This window comes from Schistocerca piceifrons, chromosome 3 (assembly GCF_021461385.2).
Source record: "Schistocerca piceifrons isolate TAMUIC-IGC-003096 chromosome 3, iqSchPice1.1, whole genome shotgun sequence".
NCBI classification, from domain to species: Eukaryota; Metazoa; Arthropoda; class Insecta; order Orthoptera; family Acrididae; genus Schistocerca; species Schistocerca piceifrons.
This window is the reverse complement of record NC_060140.1, coordinates 205,344,886-205,368,235: the sequence shown is the minus strand read 5'-3', so window position 1 is coordinate 205,368,235 and position 23,350 is coordinate 205,344,886. Positions and strand designations below refer to the sequence as shown.

At 43.6% G+C, this 23,350-nt stretch overlaps 1 protein-coding gene across 1 annotated transcript in view; it reads right to left on the bottom strand.

Annotated features, from left to right (window-relative positions):
* LOC124787744 overlaps positions 1 to 23,350 on the bottom strand; it is a 116,736-nt gene that overhangs the window by 59,228 nt on the left and 34,158 nt on the right. Inside the window, exon 2 of the mRNA XM_047254610.1 lies at positions 13,190 to 13,407. Coding sequence (XP_047110566.1) covers positions 13,190 to 13,407 — 218 coding nt within the window. The remainder of the gene's footprint in view (positions 1 to 13,189; positions 13,408 to 23,350) is intronic.

Here is a 23,350-nt window from a genome sequence, read left to right as displayed (position 1 = left end):
CAACGATCAGTGACGGGCCACTGGAAACGGAGTACAAGTTCTGAATTTGGCGAAGATTTGGTAAGAACAGAGATGGTGACTTATTCCGATTACCCCGCTTGCACTCTATAGGAATGCAAGTCCAGTGTCTCAACCGTCGTGGCACTTCACTCGGACGATGCCTCATTTGGACGGACAAAGATTGAAATTATGTCAGACTGACAGTTACCTAGGCGATTGTCGTTAATTTGGTCACAGATTCTGTGTAATGGGGAGAACAAAAAAGATAGCAGAGATATATCAACCGTAGTATCTCGCCCTTTTGCTCTTACGACACAACGCTATGTAGCAAGCAACATATCTTGGACACAGATGAGCTTATTCTAACAATCTTAATATTATTTGTCGTTGGCTTTCCTTACGCATGAGTGAGATGGAGAAGTGGATAAGAACTAGACTCATATGAGAGGAGCCGGATTCCAATCTACGTGTACATATCTCCAATCCACGTGTATACACCCCGATTGATGTATTCGACAGCTTCCCTAAATCATTTTATATGGAAGTCAACCGGGCCCTTGAACAAGGTCACAGCCTGTCGATGCATTCTAATCTCACTACTTTCGATTTATTTCTTCTTTGTTTTTGTTTGATTCTTGCATTTATACCGAAGACAGAGAGATGGTGTCTATCTAAGCATTGGGGTCGCTTCATACGCGCTGACCGTATTAACTCTTCTCAGTCACTACAATCAGCGAAATCTGAAGTCTTTTCGAAGAAACGCTGCTGTTATACATTAATTTCATAGCGAGCACAAGATCCAGAAACAAAACTATGTATAGGGTTTAGTCATACATTCATCTAACTGAAGACCGTGCTGGCAAAAGAAAGAGAAGAAAGTGAAAGCATTCAGCGTTTTTGGAACTTTCCTGCATCGATAGGAAGAGCCAGTCACGTTAACAGGTCACAGGCACCTGCTGCAAACATATGACGCGCACCCAAGGTTACTCTTGTTTTATTACCGTGTGTGTCATGCTCACTTGTGAGCAGCTGTGTTCGTTTTATAGCTTGCGTCACTGATCTGCGACGAAAACAACGGCGACTCCTTGTTTTTCGTAAACAAAACAAAATAATTTGAAATCTTGTAAACAACCCGAACTGGTTGTGAAGAGGAGCCGAATATTTGGAATCAAATCAAAGGGTGCACCGACAAAGCTTTCGCGGTGGTTAAGAGGCTGGACCTGCATTCAGGAGGACGGCGCTTTTAATTCCGGTCTGGCCAGCCATATTTTGATTTTCTGTGTTTTCGCCAAAACACTACACGAGTATTGGACAAAAATACGGAAATACCAAAAACACGAAGGAAAATCGTTCGCATTCAAAACACCTTCCAGTCGACTCGGAATGGATAAATACAAGGTACTAAACGGTTTTAAAGAGTGTCTTACACCACTCTTCCTGTAAAACAATGAAAAGTTCAGGTAACGATGCTGGAGATGGAGAGTGATAATACACGCTTCTCTCCAAAGTAGATCACAGAGGCTCAATAATACTGAGATCTGGTGACTTTGGTGGCCAGGGGAGATGCTACAATTCGTCATCGTGCTCGTAAAACCAGTCCTCGAAGATGCGAGCTGTGTGAAGGGGACCCTCTCGTCTTGGAACACAGTTTCACCAGTAGGGAACGATAATGATGATGATGATGATGATGATGATGTGTGGTTTGTGGGGCGTTCAACAGCGCGGTTATCAGCACCTGTACAAATTACGTACCTCTGCTCAGTCCAATCTCGCCACTTTAAAAAAAAAAAAAAAAAAAAAAAAAAAAGAGGTTCAAATGGTTCTAAGCACTATGGGACTTAACATCTGAGGTCATCAGTCCCATATACTTAGAACGACTTAAACCTAACTAACCTAAGGACATCATACACATCCACGCCCGAGGCAGGATTCGAACCTGCGACCGTAGCAGCAGCACGGTTCCGGGCTGAAGCGCCTAGAACCGCTCGGCCACAGCCGCCGGCGTCGCCACTTTCATGAATGATGAGGACAACACAAACACCTAGTCATCTCGAGGCAGGTGAAAATCTCTGACCCAGGGAATCGAACCCGGGACCCGGTGCCCGGGAAGTGAGAACGCGACCGCGAGCCCACAAGCTGCGGACAGTAGGGAACGAACACTGTACCATGGGATGGACCCGATCACCCAAAATGGTGTATGATCCTTGGTAATGTTGGGACCTTGCAGAGTAACCATGGAATAAAGCGATATGGGTGCCCAAACCACCACTGAACTCCCGCAATGTTTCATTCGTGGGACGTAAACTCAGCCACAGGTCGGACACAGAGTGAAACAAGATTCATTCCACCAAATGACTTTCCCTCATTGCTCCATAGACCACGCTTTATAGCTTCGGTGCCACGTTTTCTGTTACGAGCATTTGCATCACTGATGAGTAGTTTTGGAATTCCAGCTCGCTTTGCAATTCCCTCGTTTTGGAACTCCCTTCGTGTTGTTTTGGTGCTGACAACGTTCGAGAGTGCGACATTCAATTCTGAAGTGTCGTTCTTTAATTTTTCGTCACGATCCTCTTCAGTGACCGTCCACATGGTGACTTAGCGGATGATGTTTTCCGCTTTACCTGTATGAGGTATAGACCTCCATGCGGTGCCTCTTGCAACACGAAACACTTCAGTTGCCTTGGCTCCGGAAGCACCTACTGTAAGGGCACCAGCAACTTGCCCACGTTCGAATTCAGTTATCTGTTACACAATCCACCAACAACTACACAAAGAGCACGGTTCTGACCACTACTGACACTTGCAATGAACTGTAAAATTGCACAGGTGTAGTTGATGGTCAAGTAGGAGAAGGTTGCTATCCATGGGCTGACTCCATCCATCGATGGGGCGGCTTGATTTCTCTGTGGATATTGACAATAGGCGCATTCTAGCGCCCATTAAGTGTACCCCAAGTGGCCAAAAATTCGTCATCTGAGTGGCGAGTTGTTTTACGAAGACCCAAAAAGGCAGTGAAAATGTAAGTTTTGCACAATGTTCTTGTAGGTGACTGGTATTAATGACGCCGTAATGACCTAGTAATATGGTATTTGTGATAAAATTTCTGCAGCCATCATTGGAAAGTACTAGAAGTTCACATCATTTTATTATTTTCACAATTTAAAATCACGTTCTGTGAACGTAGACTAGGTGTTATTAAGCGATGCAGTGTGCGTGGGTTGCTTTCAATGAGCCACCTCGAATTTTGTTTAATTTTCAGTCTAAATGATTTACTATGAACAAAAGCTAAATATTGATTTCATTATATGCTTTTTAAGAGTTTGCGTTTTGATAATCAGACTTTTTTTGCTTGTTACCTGCGAAGGCGACGCTTCTGCTTTTAGCCTCTTTCCAAAACATATTATTCGGTTTCAGGTGCCAACGAAAAACCTCTAAAAATAAAATATATGACGTGTATTGACACTTAATTAGATATGTGTAGTATTTAATAGCTATCACACTACACACCATTCACGGAAAGTGCCTGGCTCAATGAGGGAAACCATTTCTTTTGATTGGGCCGATGACATGATTTTATTTTTCACATATTAACGGTGACTATTTATGCCTTTTGTGTCTACTATAGTGAAAAGGAAAAGATAAAATACAAGTTACCGATGACATGATTTTATTTTTCAAATACTTCTTTAACGGTGAATATGTATGCCCTTTCGTCTACTATAGTAAAATGCAAAAGGTCATGTACAAGTTGCACTGAAAATGAAATGTTAATTACAATATCCGAGGATTTTATTACACATTATCGTAGCGTAGTTTGGTAATTTGCGAATAGTCAGTGCTGGTCGAAACATGGTGAGTTCAGGTGCGGAGCGAGCTGTTTCATGAAATGGCCTCCCCGATCACCAGGTTTCACTCCGTGTGACTTTTTTCTGTGGCGACACATTAAAGATCTGGTGTATGTACCGCCTCTACCACGTGATGTAGCTGAGCTCTGGGAGAGAATACGGGAAAGGACTGTCACAGTCGACGATGCCATGCTGGATCGGGTATGGCAAGAATTCGATTACCGTGTTGACGTCTGCCGGATCACTCATGGTTCGCATATCGAATGTTTGTAAAAAAAGTTTGAGAGTTTCTCTTCAAAATGCAATATGTATGACATCGACACAATGTTTAGTTCTTGTGCAATAAATAATTGAAAATGTTCCGGAACTTTATGTACACCCTGTATTTACTTTCGTGAGCCCCCTGCCGTACGTTCATACCCGTGAAAGCCGTTTGTCAATATCTGTTGTTGATGGTGAAAAGTTTAGGTGGGACACCCTGTACATTAATTGGGAATGTGCTTCCTGCGGTGGTGAGATTTACCCACCGTCTGTATTTTATGGTATGACATATATGCAGTGTGAATCACCTAAAACTTGTGCCACAAATATTGCAGAAATGGAAAGTGCTATTGATGTGCGGTGTTTACAGAATGGTTTGGTAGTCAGAGGCTCGTACTGTTAGCCAATCAACAGATTGTAATAATAGTTATAAAGGGTATTTTTCTGCAAACTTAAACTTTTTAAATGGAACAACTCATACTGATATTATCAGATTAAAAGCAGGGTACATTAGAATGTCAGTGGCGTTTGTTGCAGGATCCTAATGCGAGTCGTTTACGAGATGTCGTATTTTTAAAAATTTCCACTCCTATACTTGTTTATGCCATTCAGCATGCGTAGTTGCTAGGTACGATGTAGTTATGTTTGCTTAAAGTTTCCCTGTGTGTTCCTTGAGTGTAGTGCGACTTGCTAGTCAGTTAGTGTGTGACAGTCCAAGCAGTAGGTTGTGAGTGGAAGGTGGGAATTACAACTGTAGAAAAAGCCGACATGCTCATCATGTATGGACACCGGATGAAGAATGCAGTTCGTTCTTGAACAGCGTATGCGGCAAGATATCCTAACAGACGTCAACCATCTCGTGATTATTAATCAACCTCTTCAACCAGTTACGGAATAGTGGTAGTGTAACACCTAGACAATGTAACAGAAGGAAACGTGAGGACAGAAGAGGGGGAAATTAACGTTCTTGCAGTTGTTGCAGTTGATCCGCACGTTAGTTCCCGCGCAGTCACATAAGGAAGTGGCATGAGTCAGGTAAGTCTCCTACACATTCACCGTCGCCATAGGTTCCATCCCTGTCACATACCACTCCATCAAGAGCTACATGGAAACGATTATGAGGCCACATTTCTCAATCTTGGGCATGTAAACAGCCGAAACAGATACTATTGGGGTGTTGACAATCCCCACTGGTCTCATCAGGTAGAACGTCAGCGTCCACGGAGTGTACACGTGTGGTACGGGATGGTGAACCATCATCTCATAGGCTCCCTTTTCAAAGACTTAACACTGAGCGCGAACAACCTCCTAAAGGACCATCTTCCACTGATGCTAGAAGCCTAGCAACTAGGTGGAACCTTTGATACCAATATAATGGCTGTCCACCTCACAGTGCACGAAGTACTTCAGTATGTCTTCAAGAATTGTTTCCAAATCGTTGGATTGGACGCAGAAGACCCGTACTTTAGTCGAACCGTTCGCCAGATTTGACGCTTATAGACGTTTTTTGGTGGTGAAAATTGAAAGACTATTTAACGCCTGTAGACTTTTTTTGTGGAGAAATCTGAGAGAGGCTGTCTACAAGGACATTCCAACCACACCCAATGATATGCTGCCTGCTTGGATATCTCTGCTGAGATGTTAGCACGTGTGCAGCAATCGTTCCGTTACCAGACTGGAAGCGTGTAATGCCGCTTTCGGTGGTCATTTCTAACACAACCTGTGATGGTCAATTGTCTCGTTACTGGCCAGAATCCAGATAATTGGTGTATGGACTTGTGCTGCTCTTTAGTACGTGCTATCACTGGTATTGTACAAGTGCCGTTGTGCGAACTTTTCCAAATACAATATTTTGTAAACGACTTGCACTAGCATCCTGCAACGAACACATCTGACTCTCTAATTTACCCTGCTTTTAGTTCTACATCTACATCTACATCTACATAGATACTCTGCAAATCACATTTAAGTGTCTGGCACAGGGTTCATCAAACCACCTTCACAATTCTCTATTATTGGGGTTGGGTTGTTTGGGTGAGGAGACCAGACAGCGAGGTCATCGGCCTCATCGGATTAGGGAAGGAAGTAGGCCGTACCCTTTCAAAGGAACCATCTCGGCAGTTGCCTGGAGCGATTTAGGGAAATCACGGAAAACCCAAATCAGGATGGCCGGACGCAGGATTGAACCGTCGTCCTCCCGAATGCGATCTCTATTATTCCAATCTCGTATAGGGCGCGGAAGGATGAACACCTATATCTTTCCGTACGAGCTCTGATTTCCCTTATTTTATCGTGGTGATCGTTCCGCCCTATGTAGGTCGGTGTCAACAAAATATTTTCGCATTCGGAGGAGAAAGTTGGTGATTCGAATTTCGTGAGAAGATTCCGTCGCAACGAAAAACGCCTTTCTCTTAATGATTTCCAGCCCAAATCCTGTATCATTTTTGTGACACTCTCTCCCATATTTCGCGATAATACAAAAAGTGCTGCCTTTCTTTGAATTTTTTCGATGTACTCCGTCAGTCCTACCTGGTAACGATTTTAAGTGTCCTGCCAAACAAACGCAGCCTTTGGTTAGCCTTCCCCACAACATTTTCTATGTGTTCTTTCCAATTTAAGTTGTCGCAATTGTAATACCTAGGTATTTAGTTCAATTTACGGCTTTTAGATTACGCTGATTTATCGTGTAACCGAAGTTTAACGAGTTCCTTTTAGCACTCGTGTGGATGACCTTTTCGTTATTTAGGATCAACTGCCACTTTTAGCACAATTCAGATATTTTTTGCAGTTTGTTTTGATCTTCTCGTGACTTTATTAGTCGATAAACGACAGCGTCATCTGCAACAACCGAAGACGGCTGCTCAGATTGTCTTCCAAATCGTTTATATACATAAGGAACAGCAAAGGGCCTATAACACTATCTTGGGGAACGCCTGAAATCACTTCTGTTTTACTCGATGACTTTCCGTCAATTACTACTGTAAGTAGGCTGTTTATGTTTTCTTATTGGCAACGTTACGTAGCGCTCAATATGAAAATCACTGGCTGTGCTGTGTGCAGTCTGTGGCTAGTTTGCATTGTTGTCTGCCATTGTAGTGTTGGGCAGCGGCAGCTGGATGTGAACAGCGCGTAGCGTTGCGCAGTTGGAGGTGAGCCGCCAGCAGTGGTGGATGTGGGGAGAAAGATGGCGGAGTTTTGAAATTTGTCATGAACTGCTATATTTATATATGATGATATCAAGGTAAATACATTGTTTGTTCTCTATTAATATCTTTCATTTGCTAACTATCCCTATCAGTAGTTAGTGCCTTCCATAGTTTGAATCTTTTATTTAGCTGGCAGTAGTGGCGCTCGCTGTATTGCAGTAGCTTGAGCAGCGAAGATTTTTGTGAGGTAAGTGATTTGTGAAAGGTATAGTTTAAAGTTAGTCAGGGCCATTCTTTTGTAGGGATTTTTGAAAGTCAGATTGCGTTGCGCTAAAAAAATAAAATATTGTGTATCAGCTTAAGCACAGTCGTGTATAACCGTTCAAAGGGGACGTTTCACTACGAACTGTGACCTCTCTGACAGGAAATCGCAAATCCAGTCACATACCTGTGACGATATTCCATAAGCACGCAATTTTACGACGAGCCGCTTGTGTGGCACAGTGTCAAAAGCCTTCCGGAAATTCAGGAATACGGAATCGATCTGAAATCCCTTGTCAATAGAGCTCAGCACTTCATGTGAATAAAGAGCTAGTTGTGTTTCACAGGAACGATGTTTTCTAAACCCATCTTGACTGTGTGTCAATAGACCGTTTTCTTCGAGGTAATTCATAATGTTCGAACACAATATATGTTCTAAAATCCTGCTGCATATCGACGTTAACGATATGGGCCTGTAATTAGTGTATTACTCCTAATACCTTTCTTGAATATTGGTGTGACCTGTGCAACTTTCCAGTCTTTGGGTACGGATCTTTCGTCGAGCGAACGGTTGTATATGATTGTTAAGCATGGAGCTAATGCATCAGCATACTCCGAAAGGAACCTAATTGGTATACAGTCTGGACCAGAAGATTTGCTTTTATTAAGTGATTTGAGTTGCTTCACTATTCCGAGGATATTTACTTCTACGTTACTCATGTTGGCAGCTGTTCTCGATTCGAATTCTGGAATATTTACTTCGTCTTCTTTTGTGAAGGCATTTCGAAAGGCTGTGTTTAGTAAATCTGCTTTGGCAGCACTCTCTTCGATAGTATCTCCATTGTTATCGCGCAGAGAAGGCATTGATTGTTTCTTGCCGCTAACATACTTCACATACGACCAGAATCTCTTCGGATTTTCTGCCAGGTCTCGAGACAAAGTTTCGTTGTGGGAACTGTTATAGGCGTCTCGCATTGAACTTCGCGCTAAGTTTCGAGCTTCTGTAAAGAATCGCCAATCTTGGGGATTTTGTGTCTGTTTAATTTCAGTATGCGTTGTTCCATTTAAAAAATGGTTCAAATGGCTCTGAGCACTATGGGACTCAACTGCTGAGGTCATTAGTCCCCTAGAACTTAGAACTAGTTAAACCTAACTAACCTAAGGACATCACAAACATCCATGCCCGAGGCAGGATTCGAACCTGCGACCGTAGCGGTATTGCGGTTCCAGACTGCAGCGCCTTTAACCGCACGGCCACTTCGGCCGGCTGTTCCATTTAAAAACTTGTATATTTGTACAAAAATACACTTATTACAATCAGCTGAGATGCTAACAATATAAACCCCTCACTACCAGCCCATTCTGTGAGAACCACACATCAATAGCACTTTCTATTTCAGCAACATTTGCGGTGCAAGTTTTAGGTGATTCACCCTATCTATATATATATATCCTTCTTTTGTTGTAAAAAATAAAGATGCACACACCCTAGATGAGAGTACAGTTTGCTACGTCAGGTTATAATAAGTAAAGCTGATTAAGAGGCCAAGTCAGTATGTAGAAGCAGCTCTTTTTTGTTCTCCATGGTTGGACAGCACTGATCTAACGATGACATGCGTTAACCTTGCTATTGTTTCTGTGCGTTACCTACCTTGGTTAAATGAAAAGATGTGTTCGAAGGAAGTTCAGAGCATTTAATTTTAAGTGCCCCATGCTCCCTATGCACTAAAGAAGAAACGAAGGACGTGATTCATTTTATGTACTCTGAAGGGGCTAAAGATGCAGTAATTATTTGCGGAGCGCAGCTTCAGTGTAATGAATGCCGTCTTCGTGAAATGAAAATTTACAAGTGGATAACTCTCTTTAAAAGTGGACATGCATCTATATACAACGAAGTGCCTTCTGGTAGACAGTTAACTTCTAAAGAACATCGAAACAGTCGAGCAAATCATTCATGATGATCATCGTGCCAGAACTGTTAACGTTATGTATGAATTGAACATAAGTGACGGTTCAGCACTAGCAATCACCCATGAATCTTTCAAAATGGGCGATAGTTAGTTACATGTTCCACATATCATTTGAACGATGCTTTTATCGAAATGATGTTTACAGGATATATATACATGATTAGATCATAAACACATTATAATTTTGTTCCTATTCATGCAACTACACCTAAAAACAAGTTTGGTTGTTTTTACCAGTTTTAAGTAGAAATTCGTCAATGAAATAGAAGGAGCTGTCGAGGAGAAATGATTTTAGATTAGATTTAAAATTTGTTTCGCTACCTGTTAGACATTTTATGTTATTGGGCAAACGATAAAATTTTTTTATTGTTGGATATTGAACTTCTTTGTGAGCCACTGACAGTGCTGCGAACATTTTCAGTATCAATAGAAGAATGGCAGTCCTTATCCCCCCCCCCCCCCCCAAGACCAGAGGAGCTAGTAATGCTGGACGCCTCCAGACAGTTCCTCTATTGTATGCAGTACACAATTCTGTAAAATTTGTTGATATCCTTTCGCATTTAGGTGTTTTCTTAAGCGCAATAAGGAGGCTACACCCTAACCACGAAAAACATCGTCATACCATAACACCATATCCTCCGTCCGTACTGCACTTTTGTCACAATGCATGCCAGCTGGTAATGCTCTACAGGCATTCCTCAAACCAGAACCCTTCCATCTGATGGTCACAGGGTGTAGTATGATTCATTTTGCCTTTCCCACCTGTTTAATTCTTCTTATTCTTTTACATCTATCGTTGTCTGACAGACTCGTCATCATTGTTCTCTTTCCTGATATTTTATCTTGTCTGTGTAGCTTGTTTTCTTGTGGTAATAGAGAGTGTTGAAACACTGGTCCTATGCAGAGGGTGAATCACTGGTCGCATAACCTTTCCTGGGTAATTCCATCTGCTTTCTGGGCTGAACAACATTCCCGCCTTCATCCTTTTACAATTCTCTCACTTCAGCTTGCTTCTATCTCTGGGTTATCTCTATTATAAGATACAAAAATGACTCTGAGCACTATGGGACTTAAAATCTGAGGTCATCGGTCCCCTAGAACTAAGAACTACTTAAAGCTAACTAACCTAATGACATCACACACATCCATGCCCGAGGCAAGATTCGAACCTGCGACCGTAGCGGTCGCGCGGTTCCAGACTGAAGCGCCTAGAACCGCTCAGCCACAACGGCCGGCTTATAAGATACAGTCGAGCCCAATGGGATTTGTCTTTTGTGTCCTTCCTCCCTGGGCACAATTCTTGGCTTGACACACAAAGCATTAAGGGACCAATGACCTCATAGTAGTTTGGTCCCTTTAACCTCATCAGTCAACCAGTCCATCCATCCATCCATTCCCACCTTCAATCTTTTACAATTCTCTCACTTCAACTTGCTTCTCTCTCTTGGTTATCTCTATTCTCAGATACAGTCGAGTCCATTGGGATTTGTCTTTTGTGTCCTTCCTCTCTGGGGACTATTTCTGGCTTGACACACAAATAACTAAGGGACCAGTGACCTCAGAGTAGTTTGGTCCCTTTAACCTCATCAATCAATCAGTCCATCGATCCATCCATCTACTATTTTCCAGCCATGCACTATCCAGTGGCGCTGGTCTTTACACCACCTCAAGCCAGACTTAGCACCGACTACAGAAAGGTGTGGCTTAGGATGAGCTTGTCAAATATTGTACCCCATTCTTTTAATTTTCAACGCACAGTCATTGACCTAGCTGGACTGCTGGTAACACTCTGAAACTCACAAACGATTCTTTCTGCTTATTTCATGCAATTTGTTACAACCTCCTTCCACAATGCTCGATGGTCCCTGTTCGTCAGTACATAAGATCTGCCTAATCTTCGTTTAATTGGGTTATTCTTTCGTGCCTACATTAAGCAATCACGTCGCCAACTGTCGACTTGGGCAGTTTTAGAAGGAAACATCCTGGCAGATTAAAACTGTGTGCTGGACCGTGACTCGAACTCGGGACATTTGCCTTTCGCAGGCAAGTGCTCTACCAACTGAGCTACCCAAGCACGACTCACGCCCCGTCCTCACAGCTTTACTTCTGCCAGTACCTCGTCTTCTACCTTCCAAACTTTACAGGAGCTCTCGTGCGAACCCTGCACAACTAGCACTCCTGAAAGAAAGGATATTGCAGAGACATGGCTTAGTCACAGCCTGGGGGATGTTTCCAGAATGAGATTTTCACTCTGCAGAGGAGTGTGCGCTGATATGAAACTTCCTGGTAGATTAAAACTGTGTGCCGGACCGTAACTCGAACTCGGGACCTTTGCCTTTCGCAGGCAAGTGCTCTACCAACTGAGCTACCCAAGCACGAGTCACGCCCCGTCCTCACAGCTTTACTTCTGCCAGTACCTCGTCTCCTACCTTCCAAACTTTACAGAAGCTGACCTGCGAACCCTGCAGAACTAGCACTCCTGAAAGAAAGGATATTGCGGAGACATGGCTTAGCCACAGCCTGGGGGATGTTTCCAGAATGAGATTTTCACTCTGCAGCTGAGTGTGCGCTGATATGTTGAAATGTTCCAGAGGTATTTGTTACTCACGTGGCAGCCAATGACTAGTCCACGTTCGGAACACTTGAGTTCTCCTGACTGCCTTTCTACCGATAACACAATACTCATTGCTTCCTTTTATACTCACATCGCGTGACAATTAGTTGTCAATTCCGCATTACATAGGAGTGTCTGGATAGTGCTGTTCAGAGACCATATGTTCATTATCCCCTGTTAGATCTATTTACATGGTATTGCACCCATTAGAACAGTATTCTAAAATGGATGCACAAGTGATTTGTGAGTGGTCTTCCTTGACTCCATTTTGGCAGTATCCTGGCAATGAACCGATGTCTGCCAACGGCATTACCTGCAGTTGAGCCAATGTGGTCATTCCATTTCATATCCCATACGTTTTGTAATGTGAAAAATATCGATGTGCAAGATGATTAAGAGTCCTTATTAATCTGCAGGTGCTCCTATAAATCGCAGGGTAAGTCAGACCAAAGCTGGAGGAAGACAAGGACATACGATCTCCGATACAATGACGTATAATAAAATACTTTAGTGTACAAAGAAACTTTCCTGTTTATGATTGCTTTCCTCTTTTTGAAGCCATCTGGCACTCGTGTACATTGCACAGTGTGGGAAAGAAGAAAGAAAGATTAGATTTTTAACATTCTACAGACAGCACCTCCATTAGAGATGGAACACAAGCTCGGGTTAAGAAAGGATGGTTCAAATGGCTCTGAGCACTATGGGACAACTTCTGAGGTCATCAGTCCCCTATAACTTAGAACTACTTAAACCTAACTAACCTAAGGACATCACACACATCCATGCCCGAGGCAGGATTCGAACCTGCGACTGTAGCAGTCGCGGGGTTCCAGACTGAAGCGCCTAGAACCGCTCGGCCACACCGGCCGGCAAGAAAGGATGAGGAAGGATATCAGCCAAGGCCTTGTGAAATGAATCATTTTAGCATTTGCCTCGAGTGATTCAGGAAAATCACGGAAAACCTAAATCTCGATAGCTGGACGGACATTGGAACTGTCGTCCTCCTGAGTGTGACTAACCGCTGCGCCACCTTGCTCAGTCAGTTGTTGGATAGGCAGCGGTGTGGCGCCAGGAGATAGAGCAGCATAGTACCTGTAGGGAGCCGGTCGACGTGCAGGAGGCGTTGACGTGGGGGAGTCCTTTGTCCAGCTTGAGGCTGTTGCCGGCCCCGGGACAGCCAGCTAGCACGACACCGCCATTGGGCAGCAGCAGCTGTCCCGTCTCGCGATCCGGCAGCGCCAAAGTGCCACCCACCGCCAACACCGGCTCGTGTCGGCTCTTCACGCGCCACACGTCCACCGAGCAGCCCGCTGCAACACAACGCAAACACAACCAACACTCATATGCCCCCTGCTCTCACCAAACACACAGGAAACAGAGCCTATCTTCCGCAGTGTGCAAGGGTCGTTCTGGAACTGGTGCATCCTGTGTTTTTGTGACAACGTTGGGGAGCTGAGCCATATTACACTGATGGCCCAAAACATTATGACCACTGCCTATCGCGAATTCGAATCCCACTTTACACTCCAGACATGTGTCGCAGTAAGAAGGGTAAACCGGAAACGAGTATCTCGGGAATGGCCAATGTCATGAGTATATATAATAGTGGTCAAAGGATGGTGAACTCACCCATTGGGGAGATTGGTGACTTACCTGGTCTGGAAACGTGACAGGTGTGATGTGTGACGGATCTGACGATAGAGTACAACTGCAGGCACAAGTCTTTTAGAGTACACCTTTCAGCGCACATGAACATGGGGCACCGCATTAGGTGATCCCTATGTGTTCCATACTGATCCAATGACATAATAAATTACAACTGCACAGATTACAACTGGCACAGGTCATCAAGATTGGGTCATGGATCAGTTCACATGATCGAATAAATCACTTTTGTTACTACACCGGGCTGATGTTCCGATACACCATTGCCCAGTCGATTGGCAACTCGGAACATACTGGGGACATTCATCTGGGTTCCTATGGGACCTGTGCTAGTAATAAAAAGCACTGTGAAGGCTGTGGAGTACTTGAACATTAGTGCAAACACCTTCGTGCCTTCATGCATGATGTCTTCCTTGACGACAATGTCATCTTGCAGCGGGATAACTGTCAGTGTCCCTACGCCAGAAACGTCTACCATGGTTTGAAGAGCACGATATTACATTCATGCTGAAGTTTTGCCCACCACATCTGTAAGAGCTGAGCGCGTTGGAACACATCTCGGACACTATCAGGCACCATCTCAACGTCCACAAACCACTGGCCTGCAGCTTACGAGACTTATGAAAACATCTGATGCCACATATATGTCTGGAAACTTGTCGAATCCATGCTATGACAAATACTGCTGAAAGCTGAAACAGCGCACTATTAAGCAAATGGCTACAATGTTTGGACTCACTACCCTTCTAAAGCAAAAACACAGTTGGATAAACAGACGTTTAAAGTCACATAGTATACGAGTGGGGACCCAAAAATAATCAGAATTTCTTTCTAGAAAGCATATACTTTATTGTTTTCAAATATAACCTTAATCTCCTTCGAAGTACTCTCCATTAGCATTAATACACTTGTCCAAACGTTCATTCCAGTGTTCGAAGCACCTTTTAAATTCGTCCTCTTTGATACCTGCTAGCACATTCATGACATTGCGTTTTACGTCTTCCACATCCGCAAAAGGCTTCCCTCTCAAATCTCTTTTCATCCTCGGGAATAGGAAGAAGTCCGAGGGTGCTAAATCCGGCGAATAGGGCGCGTGGGTCAAGGTAGTCGTCTTCGTTGAGGCCAAAAACTGGCGAACGCTGAGAGCCGTGTGCGCGGGAGCGTTGTCGTGATGCAGGAACCACACGCCAGAATCCCACAAAGCAGGACGTTTTCGCGACAAACTTCTGCGAAGCCGTTCATAACCTCCAAATGGAATTGTTGGTTTACTGTCTGGTTTTCAGGGACAAATTCGGAGTGTACGATCCCTTTGATGTCAAAAAACCAGATCAACATCGTTTTCACATTCGATTTCACTTGTCGAGATTTTTTTGGTCGAGGTGAGCCAGGTGACTTCCATTGTGATGACTGTTGTTTACTTTCTGGATCGTACCCATAGCACCATGACTCATCACCTGTAATGATTTTGTTGAAAAAATGTAGATATCTTTGAATGTGTCATTCATTTCGAGACAGACTGGAACGCGACGATCCCTTTGATCTCCGGTAAGAAGCTTCGGCACGAATTTTGCTGCCACTCTTCGCATCCCAAAACCGATGGTCAAGATGCGCAAAATTGAGCTCCAGGACAACTCGGACAAGTTCTCGAGTTGGTCGATTGTCCTGCGTCTCTCTCCCCTGATGAGATCACGGATTTCGTCGATGTTGTCTTCGCTTCGAGCAGTTGAGCAGTTGTTGAAGGTCGACCGGAACGGGGCTGATCTTCAACCACCATTTCTCCCTTTTTAAACCGAGAAAACCATTCGTACACTTGCGCTTTACTAAGAGCATGGTCTTTGTAGGCTGTCTGAATCATCGCAACAGTTTCTGCTGCGTTCTTGCCGAGCAAGAAAGAGAACTTCACTGTTGCACGTTGTTCGTAAGAACTAGCCATTTCCTCGTGTCACGTCTGCACTGTACGCACACTCAAAGAACTGTCAAAGAAACCACACTTGTCACTGTTGGGTGACGCCGCGTGGCAGAATGACTCAGCAGAGCTCCTATTGCAACCTTCTGGCGGCGCGACCTGCTACAACAAGTACACAATGTGCAGCATTACGATTCCGGTTACTTTTGGGTCCCCCTCGTAGCAGCCATTTTGGAAGACGCCATCTTGGATGCAAGTCGTAATTTTCAAATGGAAAGGGTGTCAGGAGATGAACCAAATATTTACCGAATGTTACAAGAAAAAAATTGGTGTCTTTCATTTGAATATACCTTCATTCATTCTCGAGTTATGACTGATGTTTCTTCTTTGCTGCCGACAAGCCGAGCACACTGAGATCGTCCTGATACTAAGAGAGAGGAACACCTGTGCTATCCCAGAGGATTTCAATCACATTACCAAGACAGACAACGCACTACCCATACTGTGCTGCTGAAACTTCTCGCGAAATTCTGTGAAACAGATTTTTTCGCACACAAACGGACGATCGAAAACGGCTACAGCCGGCCTCGGTGACCGAGCGGTTCTAGGCGCTTCAATCCGGAACCGCGCTGCTGCTACGGTAGCAGGTTCGAATCCTGCCTCGGGCATGGATGTGTGTGATGTCCTTAGGTTAGTTAGGTTTAAGTAGTTCTAAGTCTAGGGGACTGATGACCTCAGATGTTAAGTAACATAGTCCTTAGAGCCATTTGAACCATTTTTTGAAAACTGCTACTGATGAATCAACATCCACTGCTGTTGTGGTATCACCCAGTGAGAGTGCAGAGCGCAGTAATCGCTGCAACTTATGAATCACTGAGACAATTGGTATTGCTTATTTGATTGACTGCTGTAGCAGTTGTCAGTGCAGCACGCAACCTACAACTCATTCTCAGAAAAGAAACCTAACTATACACATTGAGGGTAGACACTTCTTACAAAACATATTTGCCCTACGGCACTGCTCTCCCTAGCTACACTTGCTTCGCCTACAAGTTGCACCTCTATTTAAAATGAATAGAATTAAAACGTTTGCGCTATATTTACTGTTTGTAAATCACCTGATACCTGGCATCCATACTTCTGAAATGAAAGGAACTGGAAGACTTCCGGTTGCTAATGCTTTGTGTCTGACCTCTATCGCCACTAATAATAATAATAATAATAATAGCAATACGAGGGGCGTTCAGTACGTGTTGCAACGCCTTTTCTTTCTCGGCCAGTTTCGGTTCAAAAGATTTGGAATTTACTGTGGGCCATCGTGGAATATTACCGCGTCACGTTTCATGAAGTTCCGGTAAATGGTGACGCTATACGTGGCATTCAAAATGGCGGCACGCAGGTACGTTCCAAGCAGAAAGCTGTCATTTAGTTTCTTTTGGCGGAAAACCAGAGCATCGCAGATATTCTTAGGCGCTTGCAGAATTTCTATGGAGATCTGGCACAGAACAAAAGCACGGTGAATCGTTTGGTGAGCCGTCTGTCATCATCACAACGAGGTGGCGCAAACCTGTCGGATCTCCAGCGTGCTTGCCGCCCGCACACAGTTGTGACTCCTGCAATGTTGGAATGTGGGATACTCTCGTTCGATAAGATCAACGGATCGCAACCAAACACGTCGCTGCCCAACTGGACGTCTCTCTTGGTTATGTGCTGACACACTCGTCCACCAGCTGGGGTACTCAAAACTGTGTGCCCGCTGGGTCCAAAAATGGTTCAAATGGCTCTGAGCACTATGGGACTTAACATCTGAGGTCATCTGTCCCCTAGAACGTAGAACTACTTAAACCTAACTAAGGACATCACACACATCCATGCCCGAGGCAGGATTCAAACCTGCGACCGTAGCGGTCGCATGCTTCCAGACTGAAGCGCCTAGAACTGCTCGGCCACACCGACCGGCCCGCTGGGTCTCTCGCCTTCTGATTTACAACTCTTTGGTCCAACGAAGGATGCACTCTGCAGGGGGAGCATAGCGTGGATGATGGGGAGGTTATTGATGCAGCAAGACGTTGCCTCTGAGGTCACCACTAGAGTGGTAACATATAGGCACACAGGTATTCCCAATAAGGTAGCGTAAGGCAGTCTCACTGAACGGAGATTATGTTAAAAATAGAGTTTTGTAGTCAGAAGAGTGGGAAATAATATGGTGCATTGGAATTCTGAATAAAATCAATCTGCTTTCAGGAAAAAGTGTTGCATTACTCATAAGACTCCTCTCGTAATAATGCTGTGTAGGTCCTACAGCAGTGTAGTGGCCATTATGCAGTTACTGCTGTGTTGTACTGTCAATTTGTTGCTATATTGTTACCAAATAAATAATGAAAAAAATTCCGATCTATTGTGGCAAATATCTACAACTACGAGAAATCATTTTCATAAGAGGTTTAAACGTATGTGAGACAAAACATGTCTCAGGAGGAATAGACAGTATCATGAATATGACAGGAAATCAGAAGTAAAAGTGTCTAGCAAACATGAGTTATGAAACGCATATCTTAAGAGCTATGAGGACTTCTTCATCTTAGACACAATGAAACAAACCTCTTCTGCTGCAAGCTCTTTGCTTTCCATATTTTGAGAGGCGGTACTATGGACCAAAACAAGAAGAAGATGTCGAATAAACATGGACTCTAAACTACATACTTTAAGAGCTACGAACACTTGTTCATATTCGCTACTCTGAGACACACTCTCGAGCGGAACAAGAGCTCATACGCTAATAGCTCTTAAGGTACACATTTTAGGACCCATGTTTACTACACCTTTTCGCTACGAATTATAGTTCCTGTCATACGCCTGAAAATTGATCATTCCTCCTGGGACACCATGTGAATGTTTACTGGTACAAAGAATGTGTGTAGTGTGTGGATTGTGTGAGGAAAACGTTCGTACGTTCTCTTCACACGCTGTAATCTCTACCACAGTCTCACGTGCTGATGCTTGCATTTGAATAAAAAAAAATCCAGATAAGTGCGCGTAGTGCTCGCGCATCGAGGGTTCCATACAAATTTAATTATGTGTATAGGTAACTCACCCATTCCGTGAAGTGAGAATCTCTACGATTCTTGTCCGTCTCAGATAACAATAAAGACAAGATATACGCCTACACATTCTGGAGCAAAAGCGGTCTTAACAAGAGGACAGACAGACTTTCAGATAACTAATCACCAAAAAAAACATTTTTTCCTTTGATACAATTACAAAATATCAATTTTCGGATATTTCCTTTGCTTTTACTGTGAAACCTTGCTTCTTCCCAAATATCATGATTGTAGGTCAATGGGAAGTGCTCTAAGAGAATTAAATGTCCGCATCTTTTGATGGCACTGCTTTAGATCCTTAAATTCAAATTCGTTCAAATGGCTCTGAGCACTGTGGGACTTAACATCTGAGGTCATCAGTCCCCTAGAACTTATAACTACTTTAACCTAACTAACCTAAGGACATCACACACATCCATGCCCGCGGCAGGATTCGAACCTACGACCGCACCAGTCGCGCGGTTCCGAACTGAAACGCCTAGAACCGCTCGGCCACAGCGGCCGGCCCTTAAATTCCATGTTCCTGAGAAATAGGCCTCTTACCAACTGGACAGACTGTCGGATACCAAATGATAAAAAAATGTGTTTTTCGTGAGATATAATTGTTGTTGTTGTTGTGGTTTTCAATCCAGAGACTGGTTTGATGCGGATCTCCGTACTACACTATCCTGTGCGAGCTCCTTCATATCCGAGTAGCTATTGCAACGTACATCCTTCTGAATCTGCTTAGCGTATTCATCTATTGGTCTCCCTCTACGATTTTTACCCTCCGCGCTTCCCTCCAGTACTAAATTGGTGTACCCTTGAATCCTCAGAACGTGTCCTATCAACAGCTCCTTTCTTCTAGTCAAGTTGTGCCACAAATTCCTCTTCTCCCCAATCCTGTTCAGTACCTCCTCATTAGTTACGTGATCTACCCATCTAATCTTCAGCTTTCTTCTGTAACACTAAATATCGAAAGCTTCTATTCTCTTCTTGTTTACACTGTTTATCGTCCATGTTTCATTTCCATACATGGATAAACTCCATGCAAATGTTTTCAGAAAGGACTTCCTGACATTCTTCTTCAGAAACACTTTCCCTGCCATAGCCAGTCTACATTTTATATCCTCTCTACTTCGAACATCGTTATTTTGCTCCCAAAACAGCAAAACTTATCTACCACTTTAAATGTCTCATTTCCTAATGTAATTCCCTCATCATCACCTGATTTCATTCGACTACACTCCATTATCCTCGTTTTACTCTTGTTGATGTTCATCTTATATTATCCTTTCAAGACACTGTCCATTCCGTTCAATTGCTCTTCAAGTCCTTTGCTGTCTGTGTCAGAATTATAATATCATCTGCATGGATATTAGTTCCTACTCCAAATTTTTCAGTTGTTTCCTTTACTGCTTGCTCAATGTATAGATTGAATAACATTTGGGATAGGCTACAACCCTGTCTCACTCCCTTCCCAACCACTGCTTCCCTTTCATGCCGCTCAACTCTTGTAACTGCCATCTGGTTTCTGTACAAACTGTAAATAGCCTTTCGTTCCCTGTATTTTATCCCTGCCACCTTCAGAATTTGAGAGTATTCCAGTCAACAGTGAGAAAAGCTTTCTCTAAGTCTACAAATGTTAGAAACGTAGGTTTGCCTTTCCTTTATCTATCTTCTAAGATAAGTCGTAGGGTCAGTATCGCCTCGCGTGTTCCAACATTTCTACGGAGTCCTAACTGATCCTCCCAGGGGTCGGCCTCTACCAGTTTTTTCATTCATCTGTAAAGAATCGTGTTAGTATTTTGTAGCTATGACTTATTAAACTGATAGTTCGGTAATTTTCACACTTGTCGACACCTGATTTCTTTGGGATTGGAATTATTATATTCTTCTTGAAGTCTGAGGGTATTTCACCTGTCTCATGCATCTTGCTCTCCAGATGGTAGAGTCATGGCTGTCTCTCCCGAGGCTATCAGTAGTACTAGTGGAATGTTGTCTACTCCTGGGGCCACGCAATATCACAGCCCCCGTCTCAACTTCATTTAAGACGTCTTCAATTTCCATAATACTGCCCTCAAGTATATCGCCATTGTATAGTCCCCCCATACACTCTTCCTACCTTTCTGCTTTACCTTATTTGCTTAGGACTGAATTAAAGTACTGAGAACACCGGCGGTTTGTGGGGGGTGACGGCAGCTGGACGCCTGAAGATACAGATCTGTATGTGTGGGGTTTGTATACACGGAACGTCCCAAAGACCCATCATTCTTACGTCGTTTATCGGGCGCATGTAATATCGGATGCTGATAGCTTTCATGAAGAATTAGGGCATCTGGAGATGGTTTTTAAAGAGAAGGACTGTACTTCGCATCAAATACGGAAGGCTATCCACAATTATAATAACGAGAAGCAACGCTCTAAGGAGACTGATGACGACTATAAATCAACTGCGTTCCTTCCATGTGCCGGTGAACGTGTCTTCTAAAATAGGCAAATTGCTTAGGAAGAATAATATTGATATCATCTTCCGTCCACCAGCAAAGACCAGGGACTTAGTCGGAGCCGTTAAAGACGATTTACCATAGAGGAAGGCGGGTGTTTATAAAATTGTGGCTCTGCATATATAGGTCAGACGACACGAACCGTCCAGGAATGCACTGTAATACACAGCTTTGAAATCAGCAGTAGCAGAACATTGCATTTTCAGGGGACATTCAATGGAATATAATAATTTTAGCACTGGTTTCCAGCTTCTGGGACTCTGTAATTAAAGAATCCGTGGAAATACGTCTTGCTGATAATTTAATGAATCGTGATAACGGCTTTCAGCTGAATAAAAATTTGAATCCAATTATTAAAATTATGGGGTCACAACGGAATCGACGTTTTCAGTCGATACTCAACGATTAGTTTGTTCTTGCTCCGTAAACCGCCAGTACGATTCGCATGCGCGGAATTCGCTATAAACACCACGACTGGTCTCTTCAGTACTTCGTCTACTCACCTGAGGATGGCCGGACGTCTCTGGTCCGAAATATCGTGGCATGATGTTGATGGGAACCGGCTGCAAACCCGAAAATTACTGGTACGAGATAAACGCCGGGGAAATTTCAGAATTCACATTACGGCTGTAGTTTCCCATTGCTTGCAGCCGTTCGCAGTACCAGCATTGCAAGGCTGTTTTGATTAATGTTACAAGTCAAGACCAGTCAATCGTCCAGACTGTTCCCCGTGCAACTACTGAAAAGGCTGCTGCCCCTCTTCAGGAACCACACGTTTGTCTGGCCTCTCAACAGATACCCATCCGTTATGGTTGCACCTACGGTATGGCTATCTGTCTCGCTGAGATATAACTACAAACTAAAAATTTTCGGATTTATTCCTTTACTTGTACTGTGAAACTTTTCTTGCTTTCGAGTCTCATGATTCTAGTTCAACGGGAAGTACGCTATAAGTTTTAACGGGTGAGTTTGCGTGTATAATGAAATAATAAGCAACCAGTTGCATAAAAGCAACTAGTTGCTTATTATTTCATTATACACCACTACAGTTGTTGAGGATGGATGAAATACTAGAGTTTGCGTGTATGAAAATATATGACATAAATGGCCGTTACCTTTTGATTGTAACTGACTTAGAAGGCTACATTTTTTACACCACTAAGGGACGGCAAATAACATGAATTTCAACTTCAGGTTCGTCTACCCGTTCCTGAGAAAAAGGGTTTTTAACAGTCGGACAGACAGACAGAAAGACGACGGACGGACCACGAGGTGGTCCTATAAAGTTTCCGTTTTTACCGACTGAGGTACGGAATCCTAAAAAATGTAATTACTGGTAACTTCTGTACTCAGAACCACAGTCTTATGAAGTGGTGATAACAGCTATGAGCTTTTACAAAAACTAGTTTTGTGGCCGAAAAACAAGTGACCAATTTCGTTTTTACCCCTCAGAAAATTTCATTTTACCCCACAGTGGGTAACTGCCCCCATGTTGGGAACATGGCGGTGCTGCCCCAGCCCCTTTAGACGTCGGGTGTACGCAGGGCCGTTTGTACCTTTACGCAAGACTAGGTTGGCATCTAGGGCGACAAAATTTTAAGGGCGGAAAAAATTAATTCTGAAACAAACATTGCCGGCCGGAGTGGCCGAGCGGTTAAAGGCGCTACAGTCTGGAACCGCACGACCGCTACGGTCGCAGGTTCGAATCCTGCCTCGGGCATGGATGTGTGTGATGTCCTTAGGTTAGTTAGGTTTAAGTAGTTCTAAGTTCTAGGGGACTTATGACCACAGCAGTTGAGTCCCATAGTGCTCAGAGCCATTTTTGAAACAAACATTGAAAAAAACTGAGGATAAGAAAATGAAAATGAGGAAACATTCAAACGCTGAATTGTTTTCAAAAGCATACGAAACAGTTACTTAATAAGTCTTTACTCACTTTGACGAAAGCAAACACAATTCCTCAACCTACCTTAAAACTAAAGCAGGTGCTACTGAGTACGGAACATAAACAAACATGACACTGACTCATCTCGATGAAGCGGTGAAGCGGACAACGTGCGCTGGCTTGCGACTTGATACTAGGACTAGGACTGTT